The sequence below is a fragment of the Lethenteron reissneri genome, chromosome 54, assembly GCF_015708825.2.
Source record: "Lethenteron reissneri isolate LAM-NWPU_2019-01 chromosome 54, ASM1570882v1, whole genome shotgun sequence".
NCBI lineage: Eukaryota > Metazoa > Chordata > Hyperoartia > Petromyzontiformes > Petromyzontidae > Lethenteron > Lethenteron reissneri.
In genome coordinates this window covers 10,752,399-10,770,973 of record NC_083832.1, presented here as the reverse complement: position 1 = coordinate 10,770,973, position 18,575 = coordinate 10,752,399, and the positions used below count along the sequence as shown (strand labels likewise).

The following is an 18,575-nucleotide window of genomic DNA, read 5'->3' as shown; positions in this document are numbered from 1 at the left end:
TGATGACGATTTTGACGATACCGCCGCTGCTGCTGATGATGATGATGCCGATAATTACACCGATGAAGACGGAGCTGACGACGATGACACTTTTAATTGTAATTGAAATTTACAAACAAGTAAACCCGTAAAAACAAAGTTTTTCACTCTAAATCCTTTATATGCGTGGCGGCTAGAGTTTTTTCGTCCTCTGGCTTGAGATGGCTGCAATCTATGGGTCAGATGATTGTCTGCCAGTATTAAGCAATTGGTAATTAAATATTTAATTAGTTTTCCCTAAACAGTGTAAAATTTTGGAAAAAAAAATTGACGAAAATTAATTGTCACGCACAACGAGTCTGTGTGGAAAATGTCAGCTCGATTGGATCACGGGAAGTGGGTTAAAAAACGACCGAAAGATTTGCACGGTCCTAAGCAAGCAAGCAAGCACCCGAACTTAATATAAAGGATTTTAAAAGCCCTTAATCGTTCCCAGGGCGATGACTCTGCCGATGACTTTGCCACCACCGCCTACTGCCGACGATTACGACACAATAAACGCGACGCCACCGCCACCGTTGGGCGAGCGGGCGGCACTCACCAGCAGCGCACGCCGGGCCCGCCGGCGTGAAGCAGCGCGCGGATCGCCTGGTCCAGCAGGCCCCGGTCGCGGTACTCGTTGAGGTTGAACTCCACGGTCACGTCGTCGCTGAACTGCGCCACGGCAACCTGCAAGCGCAACGACGCACGGGGGGCGCGTTTGTGGGATGCTGCCGCTGCGCCTCATCATCTTCAAGGGATTCGTATAGCGCCTTGACCACGGAATTAACATTGGTACACATGAATGTACTGGCGGAGATGAGGTGGATGAAATAGATGAGGGGAAGCAATGGGGGGCAAATCTGCGACGGTGCTTGACATCGGTGAAAGAGAAATTGATGACGTTAAATGGTGATGAATGGATCGAACGAATGGGAAGTGAGCGAAAGTGATCCAATCAGAATATGAGGAGGGAAAAGTAACGGTGGCGGTGATGAGGGGTAGATTAAGGGGGGTTGTGGGGTGAGCTAGGGAAGAATGAGTAAGTTTTGAGTGCGGAGTGAAACTAGTGAGTGAAGGTGACTGCTCCTGCTGCTGCTGTGGTGGTGGCGTTACAGTTGGCAGCACGCAGAGGTACGAACAATAAAAAATAATCTGATTTAAAAAAAACATTGATTAAACATATCTCGATATTGGGCTTCGTCGAGCGGGGGGGAGGGGGGGTGGAGGGTCGAGGTGGATGGGAGAACGGAGCCCACTATGCCCAGACGTTTGACGAGACTCAAGAACAATGAAGGTAATATCTGAGTTCCCCTGAGCGCTGGGCACTGGAGCAGTTGAACTTTTCTTTCGCGCCGTACGTAGCCCGACCGCGCTAAATCGGAGGTGTGGGGGGGACAACAAACTAAACACACAACAAAGCACAGACACGCGCTCGCCACGACGACGACCCCATCGACCCCCGCTTTCGTCCGTGCAAGAATGTGCGGCGGCAAGGCGGGCATTCAGGAGGGAGGAGAACCTGCGTGCCGTTGGGGCCGATCCTCGGGAAGAGCGACACCATCCGGGCGAGGAACTCCCTGACGCGCTCAAAGTTGCCGACGCCGACCGCGGCCGACCCGTCGACGAGGAAGACGATGTCGGCCTGCAGGCCGAGGCACGCTGCTCGCACGATGGGGGGGACAGCCACACGGCCTCGTCTCCGTTAGCACGCCCGTAGCTTGCGCGCGAGCGCTTCCACCACCGCCGTCCGGTTCACAATGTTAATGGCGAGGTACATCGATACTGTGTCACGGCTGGACCCAGAGAGTGGCCAACGTAGCGCAGAGAAGAAGACAAACTGGTGATGCAGGCAGTGATGAGAAGGAAACTGGCACCTATTTGGACACACGTGTAGGATGGAGAACAACGGGAAAATTAAAAGTGTGCGGTTGGGAAAAATGGAAGGAATGGGAAAGTGAGGGAGACCTCACAGAGAATGGCTTGACGACGACGTAAGAGATTGTTGGCAGAAAGATGTGGCACTCACTTGAGCATATTGGCACAAGACAGAGGAAAGTGGAAAGAAATGTCGAAATTTGCAGTGGACACCTACAGAGCTACCTGCTCATGGATCGTGATGATGATGGGAGTACATTAGTTTAATCCAGTGCGTAGCGTGCACAACATTTTACTTAGAAAGGATATTTCAATCGATCGATGATTGACCGACCGACCGATGTGTGAAGGCCTCCCCACGGTGGGTTTGTTCGGTCAGGTGCCGGTTGGTGAGAGCGAGTGAGAGAACTTCGGTTGATGCCCGGTTGCTCGTGGAGTCCACCAACCCATCGCGCTACCGATCCACCCCACTACCCACCCCCCCCATGGATTGTCGTCGCAATGAGGCCAATTGCAAGTGTAGGTGATAAGAGTTAATCAAAAGTGACGTCTTTAAGTAGGATCCCACTAATGGCCAATTCAGCAGGCCGCATATCCACACGAGCCGATGAACCATCGCGTCGTCCGTCACGCACGCATGAAGAGTGTTTGTCACGTGCCAATAGGACTGAAGTGTTTATTGCTCAGGGGAGGTCAAGCCAGAAACTCGGCTGAGCGGTCTCTCTGACATTGCGCTCGTGAGCCTTCCAATTCACACGGTCACGCAAACTAAACACACAAGATACAGGGTGAGCCAAAGCTCAGAACACATAAGGATGTTATATTTACTTCAACAAATCGCACAGGGTGACCCCCACAGGAAGAACAATAGTTAATTAATAATGGTAACAGATAAAACATTACCTTCAAGAATAAACAATTGAAATGTTTTATTTTATGCCAGCGTTAAAATAAATCCAGCGACCCCCTCCTTGAGCCGACTTTTGGGCCACCCTCTGCGAATAACAGCAACGCATTTCCATTCGGTTAATGCCGAAGCCAAGCGGCGAGCCACTTGAGCGTAGAACACGGGCACAATGTCATGCCGAGCGCGTGCCGTACAAGTCGCATGCCTTGTACCCCTCGACGTGCGGCTGCATGCGGGCAACTCGCATAGCGGACGATGTCTGTCGTGCGGCGTTTAATTCGTGAGCGCCGCGGCGACACCGCCTCGACTCGTCGTGGCAACCGGGGCTGTCGTCACGCGAGGCATCGACACCGCGGCTGGTGAGAAGTTGGGTTCGTGGGATCTTTCTAAATGTTGACGGCGAACGGAAGTTTTTTTTTCCAGACGCCGGGGGGAGGAGAAGGAAACGGGCAGCCAATGCAGTACACGGATCGTGTCTCCCCCAAATAGATTGTAGCGCCGCGGGAGTCGGTGGTGCGCACGTCACCCCCAGTCGGTGTTGCCCACGTGGTCCCCAGTCGGTGTTGCCCACGTGATCCTGAGTCGGTGTTGCCCACGTGATCCCCAGTCGGTGTTGCCCACGTGATCCTGAGTCGGTGTTGCCCACGTGGTCCTGAGTCGGTGTTGCCCACGTGATCCCCAGTCGGTGTTGCCCACGTGATCCTGAGTCGGTGTTGCCCACGTGATCCTGAGTCGGTGTTGCCCACGTGATCCCCAGTCGGTGTTGCCCACGTGATCCCCAGTCGGTGTTGCCCACGTGATCCCCAGTCGGTGTTGCCCACGTGATCCCCAGTCGGTGTTGCCCACGTGATCCCCAGTCGGTGTTGCCCACGTGATCCCCAGTCGGTGTTGCCCACGTGATCCTGAGTCGGTGTTGCCCACGTGATCCTGAGTCGGTGTTGCCCACGTGATCCCCAGTCGGTGTTGCCCACGTGATCCCCAGTCGGTGTTGCCTACGTGATCCTGAGTCGGTGTTGCCTACGTGATCTCCAGTCGGTGTTGCCCACGTGATCCCCAGTCGGTGTTGCCCACGTGGTCCCCAGTCGGTGTTGCCTACGTGATCCTGAATCGGTGTTGCCTACGTGATCTCCAGTCGGTGTTGCCCACGTGATTCCCAGTCGGTGTTGCCCTCGTGATCTCCAGTCTGTGTTGCCCACGTGATCCCCAGTCGGTGTTGCCCACGTGATCCCCAGTCGGTGTTGCCCACGTGATCCCCAGTCGGTGTTGCCTACGTGATCCCCAGTCGGTGTTGCCCACGTGATCCCCAGTCGGTGTTGCCCACGTGATCCTGAGTCGGTGTTGCCCACGTGATCCCCAGTCGGTGTTGCCCACGTGGTCCCCAGTCGGTGTTGCCTACGTGATCCCCAGTCGGTGTTGCCCACGTGATCCTGAGTCGGTGTTGCCCACGTGATCCCCAGTCGGTGTTGCCCACGTGATCCTGAGTCGGTGTTGCCCACGTGATCCCCAGTCGGTGTTGCCCACGTGATCCTGAGTCGGTGTTGCCCACGTGATCCCCAGTCGGTGTTGCTCACGTGATCCCCAGTTGGTGTTGCCCACGTGATCCCCAGTTGGTGTTGCCCACGTGATCCCCAGTCGGTGTTGCCCACGTGATCCTGAGTCGGTGTTGCCCACGTGATCCCCAGTCGGTGTTGCTCACGTGATCCCCAGTTGGTGTTGCCCACGTGATCCCCAGTCGGTGTTGCCCACGTGATCCCCAGTCGGTGTTGCCCACGTGATCCCCAGTCGGTGTTGCCCACGTGATCCTGAGTCGGTGTTGCCCACGTGATCCCCAGTCGGTGTTGCCCACGTGATCCCCAGTCGGTGTTGCCCACGTGATCCCCAGTCGGTGTTGCCCACGTGATCCCCAGTCGGTGTTGCCCACGTGATCCCCAGTCGGTGTTGCCCACGTGATCCTGAGTCGGTGTTGCCCACGTGATCCCCAGTCGGTGTTGCCCACGTGATCCTGAGTCGGTGTTGCCCACGTGATCCCCAGTCGGTGTTGCCCACGTGATCCCCAGTCGGTGTTGCCCACGTGGTCCCCAGTCGGTGTTGCCCACGTGATCCCCAGTTGGTGTTGCCCACGTGATCCCCAGTTGGTGTTGCCCACGTGATCCCCAGTCGGTGTTGCCCACGTGATCCCCAGTCGGTGTTGCCCACGTGGTCCCCAGTTGGTGTTGCCCACGTGATCCCCAGTCGGTGTTGCCCACGTGATCCCCAGTCGGTGTTGCCCACGTGGTCCCCAGTCGGTGTTGCCCACGTGATCCTGAGTCGGTGTTGCCCACGTGATCCCCAGTCGGTGTTGCCCACGTGATCCTGAGTCGGTGTTGCCCACATTAGAATGTAACAGCACTCATTGTTCTTGCAGCAGGCAGACATGCGCGCGGTTGTTGGCGTGCTTGGGGGTTAATTTTTTTTTTAAGGTTGGTCTCTTTCCTTTGAGACAAAACTTACCCTCCCAAAAACCTGAATCGTCGTCTTCAAATATAGGGGGCCCAACGACGACCTGTAAACCTTCTGAATGTTTAGTCACAGGAGCAGCAGGGGGGTGGGGGGGGGGAGGAACGGGTCGTGGGATTAAGGTGTGAGCGCGAAGGTTGGTGCTTGCGACGGAAGGATAATGTGTTCATCTCTATGTCCCAGGGTAATTTAAACATTTTTGTTTAAACAAAATATTGGCCCTATTGCACAATCGATGTCTGTCGCGTCAAGGGAAGCAAAATCCGTTCTGATTTCTCACACGGCGGTGCAGCCACCCACGTGAGATAACGGCCCACGGAAAGCGGATATTACAGAGCTACCTCGGAGATCCCTTCCAGCACCTCCCTGCCCACGACTGAGAAAAATACCCTTCATATGACAGACAAACTGATGTTTAATTCCCAAAGCTGTATTTTACCCGAATTATAAGCGCAGAACCAAATTTAATGTTGTGATTTTTTTCGTACTCATTACGTGATGAGGCTGAGATCATTCGATTCACAACATCTCAAGAAACTGATTTCAATCACAGCTGGCTACCTGAACTCGAACTCAGGATCCCATCAGCGCCAGCTGTGTGCTCTGACCACCGAGCCATCCGGCCAGCTCCTGATGGCTTCAACTTAGCAGAGACGATTCAATAACGTCGCTTGTAAAGCGTACATATCTGAGAGCACGATGTGTGCTCAAGTTGACTTGTGTCTAAGCTTAAGCTTAGATAATTTAGATTATTTGGCCGCTATAAATCTCCACATGATACGCTACTTTGTTGAGCTATCATTCGTGGCCAGGTCGTTTCTGAAAAAAAGCTAATAGCTTAGTGGGCTATACCTGGTAAAATAACAAGTAAACCCGTAAAAACAAAGTTTTTCACTATTAATTCTTTATATGCGTGGCGGCTAGAGTCCTCTCGTCCTCTGGCTTGAGATGGCTGCCACCTATGGGTCAGATGATTGTCTGCCACCATTAAGCAATTGGTAATTAAATATTTAATTTGTTTTCCCTAAACAGTGTAAAATTTAGGAATATTTTTTTCACGAAAATTAATTGTCACACACAACGAGTCTGTGTGGAAAATGTCAGCTCGATTGGGTCACGGGAAGTGGGTTAAAAAACGAGCGAAAGATTTGCACGGTCCTAAGCAAGCAAGCGAACTTAATATAAAGGATTTAAAAATATATTCGCCTGTGAAGGACGCGGGGATCGATCCCGCGACCTTTGGCATGGGAAGCGAGGGCGCTACCAACTGCGCTACTCCGCCACGGCCTGTGGAGGGGTTACGCTCTGGGCTCTTACACTCTGACGTTCAGCCAAAGCCATGAATGAGTTCTATTTGAATATATGTAAGATCATTTTTTTTTGCCTAAAAAGTGTACAATTTTGGGATTTTTTCACGAACAATAATTGTCTGGCACAACGAGTCTGTGTGAAAAATGTCAGCTCGATTGGATCACGGGAAGTGGGTTAAAAAACGACCGAAAGATTTGCACGGTCCTAAGCAAGCAAGCAAGCACGCACGCAAGCAAGCAAGCAAGCGAACTTAATATAAAGGATTTAAAAATTGCTTATTTAAAAAAAAATGCGTGATTTGTTTACCTTTCATATACTTTGCACTCCTTTCGTGCGTTTTGTAATGTTTGTTATTGTAACTTTCTGACCCACCCCTACTGGACATCTGTGAAAAAGAACTTCAGAGCTCATCGGATTCCTCCTGCAGTATAAATAAAGATTCAGATTCTGAAGTCGGTGCCTGTATACGATAACAGTTCACTCACCGGCTGCCCTGATAATACAGAGGGAGGAGACAATTGTGCACCCCTCACAGCCACGTGGACTACATTGCAGACCGTCTTCGTTTAGACTTGACGAAGATCCCACACATTATTTGGTGATGTCGCCGCAATGGCCGCGGTGCACAGGCCCGCGTAACCAACAACTCCACACGTCCGTCTATAACGCCGTGTCACCTTCGGAGTAGAAGTATATAATCGGAAACATTTCAGGCAATTGCCCTTTTTTTAAGGGGCCATTTCACAAAAATATCGTCCCATGATACATTTTTTTTGTAGGCCACAGTCTTTTCCGTGAATGTTGATTTATGTTTGTCGATTTTTTTCCCCCTTTTTTGTCCCCACAGATCGTCGTCGACCGGGCTTAACGCTACGCCAGGGAGAGAAACAACGCTCGGCTCGGTTCACGCTGGACGTGCCGCGGGGGTCACCTGTGCGCTGGGTGAGCGTGGAGGAGGGACCATGCCTGGTGGAGAACATGGGCAGGATGGTGAACGTGTAGACGCGGCCGCCCAGAAGGCCCGTCACCTTGTGCATGGTCACGCTGGGCTCAAGAGACGCGCGGAACTGCTCGCCGGCATCTGAAGGAGCAAGACGAGGGATCCGTGGCTTTTACGCGGCGCTGGGCATTTCGAAGCGTCTTCTCGCCCGATGTTAACGAACTCACGCCTGCTGTATACAGGTTGCTTAAAAAAATGTTAACACGTATATGGGACTATCGTTTTTAATGGAAAAAGAACGGAAAATACACTGTAACACGATAACAAATGTGATGTTAATAGCTTCAAAAAGTCAAAGAGTCTCCACTTGTTCGCCATCATTGTCAACGAGTGCCCTGGAATCTGCTCCAGGTGGTCTCCAGAGCCTGGGGGCACATTTCTTGCGGCGATGTTGCAAATTTTCAGAAGTGTTAACCATTTTTTTGAAGCCCTCTGTATTTGGAGTTTGTTGTCTCCTCCTGATCATATGTTGGCGTCCCCCATGGAGGGCTGCCCCCCATATCATCTGGTGGTGTCCACAGGGAAGTCTCGCTCGCTCACTCGCTCGTGCCACTGACACAGTCCGTACCTGAAGCCCAGGTGAGGAGGTACTGAGATGCTCGCGGCTGAGGTTCCCACGTGAGCGTCAGAACTCCGTCCGACGTATCGGACACCCGAAACCCTTGCACCCCCAGGAACTCCGCATCTGGTCAGGAGTAGGCCCACGCACACACATGTACACACGCACACACATGTACACACGTACACACATTCATCATCGTCATCATCATTGTCTAACAGCTACGGTCAATACACTGCTGGATGAAGGCATCTCCAAGCTATCACCATCTATAATGGCCTTGCTATGCAACAATTATGCCTAGCACCTGTGCATGAGCTGATTTCACCACTCCATCTCCGCAACAGATGGCCCCGCTCCGTCGTTAGCTTCCGCCACCCGACATCGTTACTTCCACGGCCGATGTGTCCTGCCCAAGACCGCTTACTTATTTTCTCATTTAAAACGATCTCTCAAATCGGAGTGTGTACCTCGATGTGTCTCCGTGGGTCTCTTTGCATCTATGGCTCTACGTATCTCTGCGTAGCATTACGTGTCTCTAAGTATTATCTTGCACATTTAACTGATATCCAGCTCCCTTGAGACCTAAACCTGACAAGACAAAATACACCCGAACTCGACTTCGGGAGCTATTCCCTTGCGCAACCGATTCCTCCGGTGCGGACGCAGTTCAACTCTGGGCACGGGGGGCACGCGCTCGTTCGTGCGCGTGCACGTGCGTCTGTCCGTGCGCGCGTGCGTAAGCGTACCGCCACCAGCCTCCCCGCCGCCCCCACGCGTCCTTGCAATCAGCGTCGCTGCCGCCCCCTCCCTGGCTCCGGCGAGTGCCACCAGGGACAGCGAGTAGGTCGTGCCCTGCTGCAGGCCGTCGACCACGAACGTCGTCGCGTCCGGGCGCAGCATGCGGCTCGACTCGGGGCCCCCTGTGCGGACGGACCGAGGGAGAGACGCGGAGAGAGGAGACGACGATTTAAAGCTTTCCTGACTGCAGGGATTCATCTCCTTGGTTCTTTCGGTAAAGTCACGTAGAAGGGAAATAATAAAATAATAAAAATAAAACATAATAAAATAATTCTCACGACGTTTCGGCCACAACGCAAGCAGCCGTCCTCAGGTGAAGAACATATCTGTCGAACGCTGTCTTTCCGACAGACCTGTTCTTCACATGAGGACGGCTGCTTGCGTTGTGGCCGAAACGTGGTGAGAATTATTTTATTATGTTTTATTTGTATTATTTTATTATTTCCCTTCTACGTGACTTTACCGAAAGAACCTAGAAGAAGAGGAGAAACTCAGCGGTGTCCAAGACCGCCGAACGGCAGCCCTCTAGTCCGTCCCCTCCCCACCCTTTGTGGGGGGCGTGGGAGCGAGGGGAGAGGCGGCTGTTGAGCGTGTAAGCCGCCCACGGGCCCCGGGTAGCGTGATGGTCTCACGGCACGATGTACAGTACATGCACCTTGTGGCCGAGTTGCTGCTGGATGAGGGTGCTCACTCACGCCACGCAGGTTGGTGCGGATCGTTGGACGAATGTTTGGCAGCATGGATGTGTGAGCCATAGAAGTGCAGTACAACGGCTTATTTTGCTGCACTGAACTCATCAATGCCCCGGTGTATAACCCATAACACCCGTCATGCATGGTAGTCCGAGCAGTATCCAGGCACAGCCTTGCTTAACTTCCGAAAAATATGGTGAGATCGCGTGCGTGAATTCCCGGTGAGTTGGTCAGGGGCAATGCACTGTCACACCGCCGGTGTTTAAGACTCAATCTGACAACATACACCACTGGATTTCCTGGGGCCTGCAGAGACTTTAATTTGATCAAAGTCACGCAAAAAGACCTTTCAAAGAAACCTCTCAACGAAAACGACTTTGATCTCCCGCTCAAGAAACACAGGCGCAGAGGTGGTGAGATGTTAACTACCTCGCCTGGTGAACAGGAGGTCGTGGGTTCGATCCCGACCCTGACGCCTGCTGTATATTTGGAGTTTGTGTGTCTCTCTCCCCGTGGACGCGTGGATTTTTTTTCCAGGTCCTCCGGTTTTTCCCTCCACATTTAGAAACGACACGCAGTTAGAGTATTTGGCTGCTATAAATTTCCAAGCGATGATACGTCTCTCGTTGAGCTATCATTTGTGAAAGCCAGGTCGCTTCTGAAAAAGCGCTAGACAGCTCAATGGGCCTCACCTGGTAAAATGAAAAATTGTTTTAGTTTAATCCCCACCCCTCCCCCCCCCAAGCGCTCCCCCCTCTCACGTTCAGACTGCGCCGAGGAAACGAGACGTCGGGAAAACAGCTGACGCACGACGAGCGAACGTGTGGTTATCAGACGTCTCGAAATACAAGTGCGGGCCTGACCGTGTTCGTCGTGCCAAGTTTCAGCTTTTTTGTTTTGTTTCCGTGACACACCTTGACCGCCTTCTCCGGACAAATGTGACCTTCACGCGTAGCCGATGATCCGAGCAACGACTCACATCGCCTCGTCTTGTTGACATATTAGAACAACTGTTGGGCTATGTCCGTTTAATGTTTCTTTAACATAACTGGAATTTCCCATGATCAGTCGACTGACAATTATTAATCTACCCGAGCCGACTCAAGGTACGAGTGAGTTTATTGTTGAATGCCGCTCGCTTTACGCTTGCGCAAGTTTCCATTTACCACGAGACGCCGTTACTTTTGCTACGATGATCCGCTCGCTTCATTGCTGTGATCTACTGTATGTTTTGTTCCAGGCACACCTCCCTATAGCGCGCAGGATGCGTTCCTGGTAAACGGAGCGCTATATACACGAAACGGCAGCTATAGAAGACCATTATTACATGGGCAGAGACATGCCCCTGCAGACAAAGGTTTTTCCCACTTTCTTCCGTATATGGGCTGGAAGTTACCTTCAGGGTAAAGAGCGTTATGAGAAAACAGCGTTATAGGTGGGCGGGCATTCCTGCACTTTTCATTTCAGCGACCAAGGGCCGCTATTGGAAAATGAGTTCTCACCCCGGTGTCAACAATGAGACAAAAGCTTTGACTTTAATTTTTGACGGTGCAGTCGCTCCTTTGGGTAACCAGCCACTGTGCACGCTTTACCGTCTGTAATTCTCCAGCTGAGCCTGTAGCCAGAAGCCTGGGCCAGTCTGGTCCAGCTCACTCGCAAATACTGGCTCCCGCTGTCCACAATCCGTAGGTTCCGAACTGAACCAACGTCTGATCCTTGCGACGGCACATCCAGGCGGTCACCTGTACCTGGGTTGAGTCATCGTTGCCGTCATCATCATCATGGCCATTGGCAGCAGCAATCAGTGATCGCAACAGAGAGCAGGCGTGGCAACGACAGCAGCGATAACAGCAGCACCGTCAGAATAATTCGTATCAATGATCATCACCCTTTGTAATAATCATCATAAACATCATCAGAAGCAATGGCATCATCAAATGTTTCGATATCATCATCACGACCGATCAATCATCAATCAAACGGTAACGTAAATATCACGGCATTAAGAGCCCGGGCCGAGTAATTATATATTCTTAGGTTTTTTCGGTAAAGTCACGTAGGTAAAAAAAATTAAATTAATAAACGTAAAATAAAAAAAAATCACGACGTTTCGGAGGCAACACAAGCTATCGTCTTCAGGTGGAACCGTCACAGCACGAATGCTGTATCAAGTAAGAGAAATTCCAAGAAAATTAATTTATTAATTTTAATATTTTTACCTACGTGACTTTACCGAAAAAACCTAAGAATATGAATCCTTGCAGTCACGAAAGCTTCAAATCTAGAATGAGTAATTATATCTCCGGTATCGAAATCGTGAAAAAAAAAAAAACCCACAACAGTCTTTGTGGGCGAGTGCGGGGGGCCGTGCCTGTGGTGATGGTGATGGTGACCAACGCGCCCTCCCTCCGGCCCGCCATTGCCGTCACCCCGACGGTGTACGCGGTCGCCTCCTGCAGGCCCTCGATGGCGTACGACGTGACCTTGGGGCGCACCATGCGCACCAGCTCCGCTCCGCCTGCAAAGCCACAATGTGTTGCAGGTACGTTGAACTTCTTTCGCGCCGTACGTAGCCAACCGTGCTAATCGGAGGTGCGAGGGAAGGACAATATAAACACAACAAGCAGGTCTAAAGAAATTCGTTTTCCATCGAGATTTCAAAGTGCTCCAGTGGCTCCAGTGGCTTTCTAATTTCGGAAAGGAAGAGCGTTCCAGACGGCCGCAGAAGTGCATCGGAAAGCGTGCGATGCGGTGACTGTCTTTGTTCGATGGCTCGCTAAAAGCCGCTGCTTCTGTTGCTGTTGCTGCTGCTGCGAGGATGACCGGGGTTCGCCTGATGGTTTATGCTCCGTTGACAAGATTGGGGGCAAGGTATTGTGGTTCATTTGTGGCAAGCGCTTAGTGTGTGCAATGGGTGCGACCAGAGGGGCCGTGCGTGTGTCCCCCACGCTGCGTGGCACGCCGCCACTGGTGGACACCGCAGCCGTACGCTCGTGGTTTGCGGCAGCCGTCATTCGTAAGAGAATTTACGTGGCTAGGCCACGTAATAATGGCCAAAATTGTGTTGGAGGACCCTCCACCAGGGGTGGCTGAGAGATCGACAACTGTGCACCGGTGGCGTCCTCGTTACAGCTCGTCAGTGAAGTCGCCAGAATCAGAATCTTTATTTATCGTGGAAGAATCCGATGAACTTTGAAGATGTTTTTCACGGATGTACAGTTGGAGCGGGTCAGCGAGTTAGATGGGTAAACACCCCACCTCTGATTAGCACGGTTGGCTATCTATAGTGCAAAAGACGCTCAAGATACGCACATAGGAATGCAAAATGGAAAAAGGTTAAGCAAGTCGCGATAAATAAATACAATTTAAGTATAGAAGTACAAAATTTGACATACGTAGCTAACCATGCCAATTGGAGGTATGTATGTTTAACGTCTTTGTCACCATATGTAGCCAACCTTGCAAATTCCTACCGATTTTTCAACAACAAATGCGAGAATGGGACAGGCAAAGTCGTGCCTCTGGAAGCTCGATACGGTACACGGCGTCCCCACTTCCGCACTATGATGCCCTATTGGCTTGACTAATGCCAACAATACACGTACGTATGTATTTACGTCTGTAAACTGCCATCACAACCGAGAAAAAATAATGTTGTTACGAGATGATGGTTTTCTTGACGGTGGTATTAATCCTGTTGTGATGCGGATTTTAGGGTGTCACGGTGGCGAGATGTTAAATATCTCGTCTGGTATACAGGAGGTCGTGGGTTCGATCCTAACCCTAAAACATGTATACATGGAGTTTGTGTGTTCTCCTCGTTGTGGCGTTAATTTTTCTAGGGGACCTTCGGGGTTTACCCTCCACATTTAGAATCGACACACGTTCAGAGTCTTTGGCTGCTCTACATGCCCACGTGACGATCAGGCACTTCGTCGAGCTATCATTTGTGACCAGGTTGCGCCTGAAAGCTTACCTGGTAAAATAAAAAGAGTTAATTTCATAGTTTCTCCATAAGAGGTTTTTGGGTTGGATCGCGTAAATATAAATGTGTCATTAAACCCGCCACCACCCGACACAGCCAATTAGTAAGGTTTGTCACGTGGAAATTATTCACTAGTCGGAGAGTAAAACCCTCAACATTTACAATTGTAAACTGGTAATGAATTGGCATGTTTTGTTTACGTAGCAAAACTTACAAATTGGCTGTGGCGGGTGGTGGTGGGTTTATCGACGCAATTACATTTGCGCGATCTACCAAAAAACCTCTACTATGGATAGCATTGGTCGCGAAAGCCTACGCGCAAAACCAAATCGTTTCTCGTCGCAATGACATTTAATGACAACGGCGACGATCTTGCGACGGGGCACCGTGGTGTCATCGCGAATCCCTCACCGGAGGCCGGGCCCCACGTGATCCGGTAGCCCGTGGATCGCGAGACGCCGCTCCACCCAATGCGGACGCTGCTCCTCTTCACCTCCAGCACGCGCAGGTCCGACACCGACAGCGGGAACGACGCCTCCGCGTCATCCGCGGTGACTGGGAGAGCGCGGGAGATTGAATCACGTGGGAGGGGGGGGGGCAGCAGGAGCAGAGGCTCAACGGACGGAGCCGTGGGCGGCGTGAAAACGGAGAGAACCGACACCTCATCGCTCAGGCAAACAGCATCGGCCCCTGGCTTCCACCTCCCTCATACGTGTATGTACGTTGAACTTCTTTCACACCGTACGTAGCCAACCGTGATAACCGAAGGTGCGGGGGGATGGACAATAAACTATAAGTCAACAATGACCATTGTTGACATCCTAAGATGTGGCACTAATTGCATTAAGGGATAATGATCACGATGAAATTGATTATTAGTATGTTGATATTGATAGCGATTACAATGATTACAAAGTCAATGATGATTATCGATGAGTATGATTCGTGGTGATGACGAAGATGATGATATTGGCCTAAACTGACTGCCAAACTGGGATTTAAAATTTCCACGTTCTATAAATGTTTTTTCAAAGTGTCTCATCGTTACTCAACACAAAAGGAGCACGAGTTGGCACTCATCTGCATTTAGCAGCTTCTGAGCTGGTGGTTGAACAAATTCCACATTTCTCTGTCAGGGCCAGACACTCCCCATAGCAACCGTCGCAGGCTATGGCACAAAGCGGGCCCTCGTTCAATTGAACTAAACTAAACTAGTTATTATATTTTAACAGGTAATGTTCACTGAGCTGTATTGCTCTTTATTGCAGAAGCGACCTGTCCACAAATGATAACTCAACGATGTGGCTTATCAGGTGGAAATGTATAGCAGCCAGATACTCTATGTGTATGTTGAACTTCTTTCACACCATACGTAGGCAACCGCGCTGATTGGAGGTGTGGAGGGAAAAATCCGGAGGGCCCATAGAAAAATCCACATGACCACGCGGAGAGAGAGAGAAACACGGAAACTCCGATTATAAAGCAAATGTCAGGGTCCGGATCGAACCCACGACCTCCTGCACATCAGGCGAGGTAGTTAACATCTCGCCACGGCGGTCACCCAGTGAGCGTAGGGACGATGCCGAGGCTACAGGCAGCGGGGTGGAGTGAAGGGGTTGAGCTCACCGGTGCGGGCCGTGGTGGGGGAGCCGGGCCCCTGGGTCTCGCCAAAGGTGGCATGCAGGGTGAGCGCGTACTCCGTGTCGCGAGAGAGGCCCAGCAGCTCGTGGCTGGAGGCCGTGCCGGGCAGCACCACCTGCTGGGAGCGGCGCCGGCCAGCCTGCCCTCCTGCATTCACGTCGTCACTCGTGATCAATCGTCATCGTCAACGGCCTGCCCTCCTGCATTCACGTCGTCAACACAAATTTGGCCAAATCGTTGCACGGCCTAACCCCCCCCCCCACCCAAAACACCAACAACTGCATCCCACATTTATTTTGTTGCTGTTGAGTGCCTTGAGATGCGATTGCATTCAGACGCGAAGCAAATTCACATCGCGCCTTGTTGCTGCTGCCGCTGCTGCCGTTGCTGCCGTATTCGTTTTACGGGGACGCCATATTTCCCTTCGACGGGTGACCTTTCGATGTCGACCTTGACCCCCACGCGCGTAAGGGGTTTGACCTTTGACATTTTGCCCTCGCTCTGACGGCCGACCCACCGTTGGTGGGCCCCCAGACGAGGCTGTAGCCCGTGGCACCGGGCAGAGACGTCCACGCCAGCCGCAGGGAGCTCGAGGTGACTCTGGTCACGCGCAGGTCCTGCACCACGCCTGACGACACTGCCACCCCCCCCCCCCCCACGCCACAAGAGCAATAAACACATCATCATCATCGTCGTCGTCTTCGTCATCATCGCTGTGTAGCTCGCTACGATCGATTCACCGCTGGGCGAAGGTCTCCCCCAGAGCTGTCGCCATCTCGTCCCTCTTGACCTCCCCCCCCCTCCCCACCCGATCTCAATTTTAGTTTTGTTCATCGCCGAATGCAAATCGTCTTCACGTCACGCGGGTGACATCGCCAACGCGTATGGACGACGGTCGGGCAATAAAATAAATCTGCTAATTAAAGAAAGAAAAGTTGGGGGGGGGGAAAAACCACATCTCGATATTGGGCTTTCATCCAGCTGTGAGGGGAAGGGGCGAGGTGGGAGAGCGAAGCCCCTAGGCCCACACATTTAACATGACTCAAAACAATGAATTCGTTTTTGCCAAAGTTCCCCGAGTGCTGGGCACTGGAGTGGTGTTTTGTATGAACGTTGAACTTATTTCGCGCCGTACGTATCCAATGGTGCTACGCAACAAACCAAGCACAAAAAAACTATCCTCGAAGAAATTCGTTCCCAATCTGGATTTCAAAGCGCGCAGCTCCGGCTGTGTCTCAGTGGCCTCTGCTTTGGGGGTGTCAGCGACCACCGTATGAATGAACATATATCTCGACATTGGGCCTCCGTCCAGAGCGCGCACGTGGAGGGCACGTGTGCGGGTGGCTGCTCAGTACGAGGCGGGGAGAAAACGGCCAGAGGCAGCGTCTGGTCGCCATGGCTCGGGACGAGGCCTCGTGCAAAACCGGTTCGTGGACAATTTGCGGCGAATTTGTGTTTGTGATTCATGAAATCTAAACACGCAGTGTGCCGCTGCGATTATAGGAGGGGGTGGGGGGCTGATAAAACACGACATTGTTAATCGCGGGGATTAGGTTTAGGCTTGTCTTAATGCTAGGCTGCCATCCGCCGTATTCGTGTGGAATTGACACCACCTGGGCCAGGATGGTCAGGGGAGGTCCTCCTTCCCGCACTTGCCGGAGATGCTGCCGTGCAGGGCTGAACGATTTGGGGAAAATATCTAATTGCGATTTTTCTGACAGATATTGCGATTTTATTTGCGATAAAAATGTTTTAAGTCAAGCTTCAGTTCAATATTCACTGTGTAATAGATTTAAAACATGTGATGGAGCATTACCACGTGGCACGATGGTTCTAGATTCTGTAAGGGGGCCACCCGGAACCACGCTCTTCCTAGTTGAGGAGTAACCCGGAGCGCACCGTCCCGAGCTGAGCTACCAGAGGTGGGACAAAGTCATTGTTATGCAAGTCCAAGTCGAGTCTGAAGTCATCAAATTCATGACTCGAGTCTGACTCGAGTCCAAGTCACATGACTCGAGTCCACACCTCAGAGGTGGGACAAAGTCATTGTTATGCAAGTCCAAGTCGAGTCTGAAGTCATCAAATTCATGACTCGAGTCTGACTCGAGTCCAAGTCACATGACTCGAGTCCACACCTCTGTGAGCTACCGACGAGGAGGAGGAGGCGCCGTCTCTCACCACCGTCCCTCTGGAACATTGTGGTAGGGCTCACGGAGAGACCCGGCTTGCCGGAGCCGCCTTTACACGAGGTGCTTAGCCATGTCGCTACCACCATCACCACACCATGCGCCTCCGAAGAGCACGGTTGGTTACGTACGGTGCGAGGGGAGTCCAACATACATCACCGCCATCACCATCATCACCGCCATCACCACCATGAACCACACCATGTACCTCTGAAGAGTTCAACATACAAACATTCAACTGGGAATCTGAATGTCTGTGGAAGGCTTGCAGAGTCCCCAGGACAGCAACGTAAAAAATAGGTTTGATCCTGGGACAATGAGGACAGATGGGAAGCGCGCCTTTGATCCCACGATCCCCGTTCGAGGGATCGTGTTCCGCTGAGAGAATGGAATCACGCTTCTGGTCTTGGGCAACCGTGAGAAAATGCCGAGCTCTCGAGAGCACACCAACAAGGATATGTCGGCAATGGCAAAAGGGTGGTTAATTCCACAGTCCATTTTTACTAAATAAATAAATTCCGTAAAAACCTGCAATGCTGCTCAACAGATTCGCACACAGCCGTGCGAATACGTTCTTTGATCAGATGAAATCAATGTGTGACCTGTATCCCTGTCTGCCGGTGACATGCCTCCTAGATTCTTAACGTTGAGACCAAACGGATTGCGATGTGACGCGTAATCAAGTGCAGATTTTCCTCCACCGTCCCGAGTAATGTTTGACCGGGTCCAATCAGTGTGGTGTGTGTGAAGTGATTCGTGTGGAACAGGGGGGATGGATTTTCTCTACAGTAATGCCACGTGTGCAGTGCCGGATTATTTCAGTAGCAAAAGTAGCTACATATGTTGCTACGGGCGCTGCACTTTTAAGGGCCCCATGGTAAATGCTTTCAAGCTATCAGTTCAGGTTCAGTGACTTTGCACTTGCTCTATTGCTATAGTACTATACTGCCTTCAACTTTTATGAACGACTGGGTGTTCAAGGTTAGCGATTTGTCGTATTATCTGGCAGTATAGCAAATAAAAAAATACAATTACTTTACTATGCATGTACATTTTTTATGTGTTTTAATATTTACGTGTTATTTTTTACTTAGGGCCCCT

The 18,575-nt window shown here is 51.5% G+C and overlaps 1 protein-coding gene across 1 annotated transcript in view; it reads right to left on the bottom strand.

The window, feature by feature from the left end:
- Positions 1 to 576: 576 nt before the first annotated feature.
- LOC133356476 (collagen alpha-1(XIV) chain-like) overlaps positions 577 to 18,575 on the bottom strand; it is a 50,466-nt gene continuing 32,467 nt past the window's right edge. The window contains exons 14-24 of the mRNA XM_061574007.1: positions 15,806 to 15,925; positions 15,274 to 15,435; positions 14,059 to 14,202; positions 12,034 to 12,180; positions 11,255 to 11,410; positions 8,919 to 9,092; positions 8,179 to 8,295; positions 7,542 to 7,691; positions 5,294 to 5,356; positions 1,541 to 1,680; positions 577 to 708 (exon numbers count right to left, since the gene is read on the bottom strand). Of these exons, the coding sequence (XP_061429991.1) occupies positions 577 to 708; positions 1,541 to 1,680; positions 5,294 to 5,356; positions 7,542 to 7,691; positions 8,179 to 8,295; positions 8,919 to 9,092; positions 11,255 to 11,410; positions 12,034 to 12,180; positions 14,059 to 14,202; positions 15,274 to 15,435; positions 15,806 to 15,925 (1,505 nt within the window). The remainder of the gene's footprint in view (positions 709 to 1,540; positions 1,681 to 5,293; positions 5,357 to 7,541; positions 7,692 to 8,178; positions 8,296 to 8,918; positions 9,093 to 11,254; positions 11,411 to 12,033; positions 12,181 to 14,058; positions 14,203 to 15,273; positions 15,436 to 15,805; positions 15,926 to 18,575) is intronic.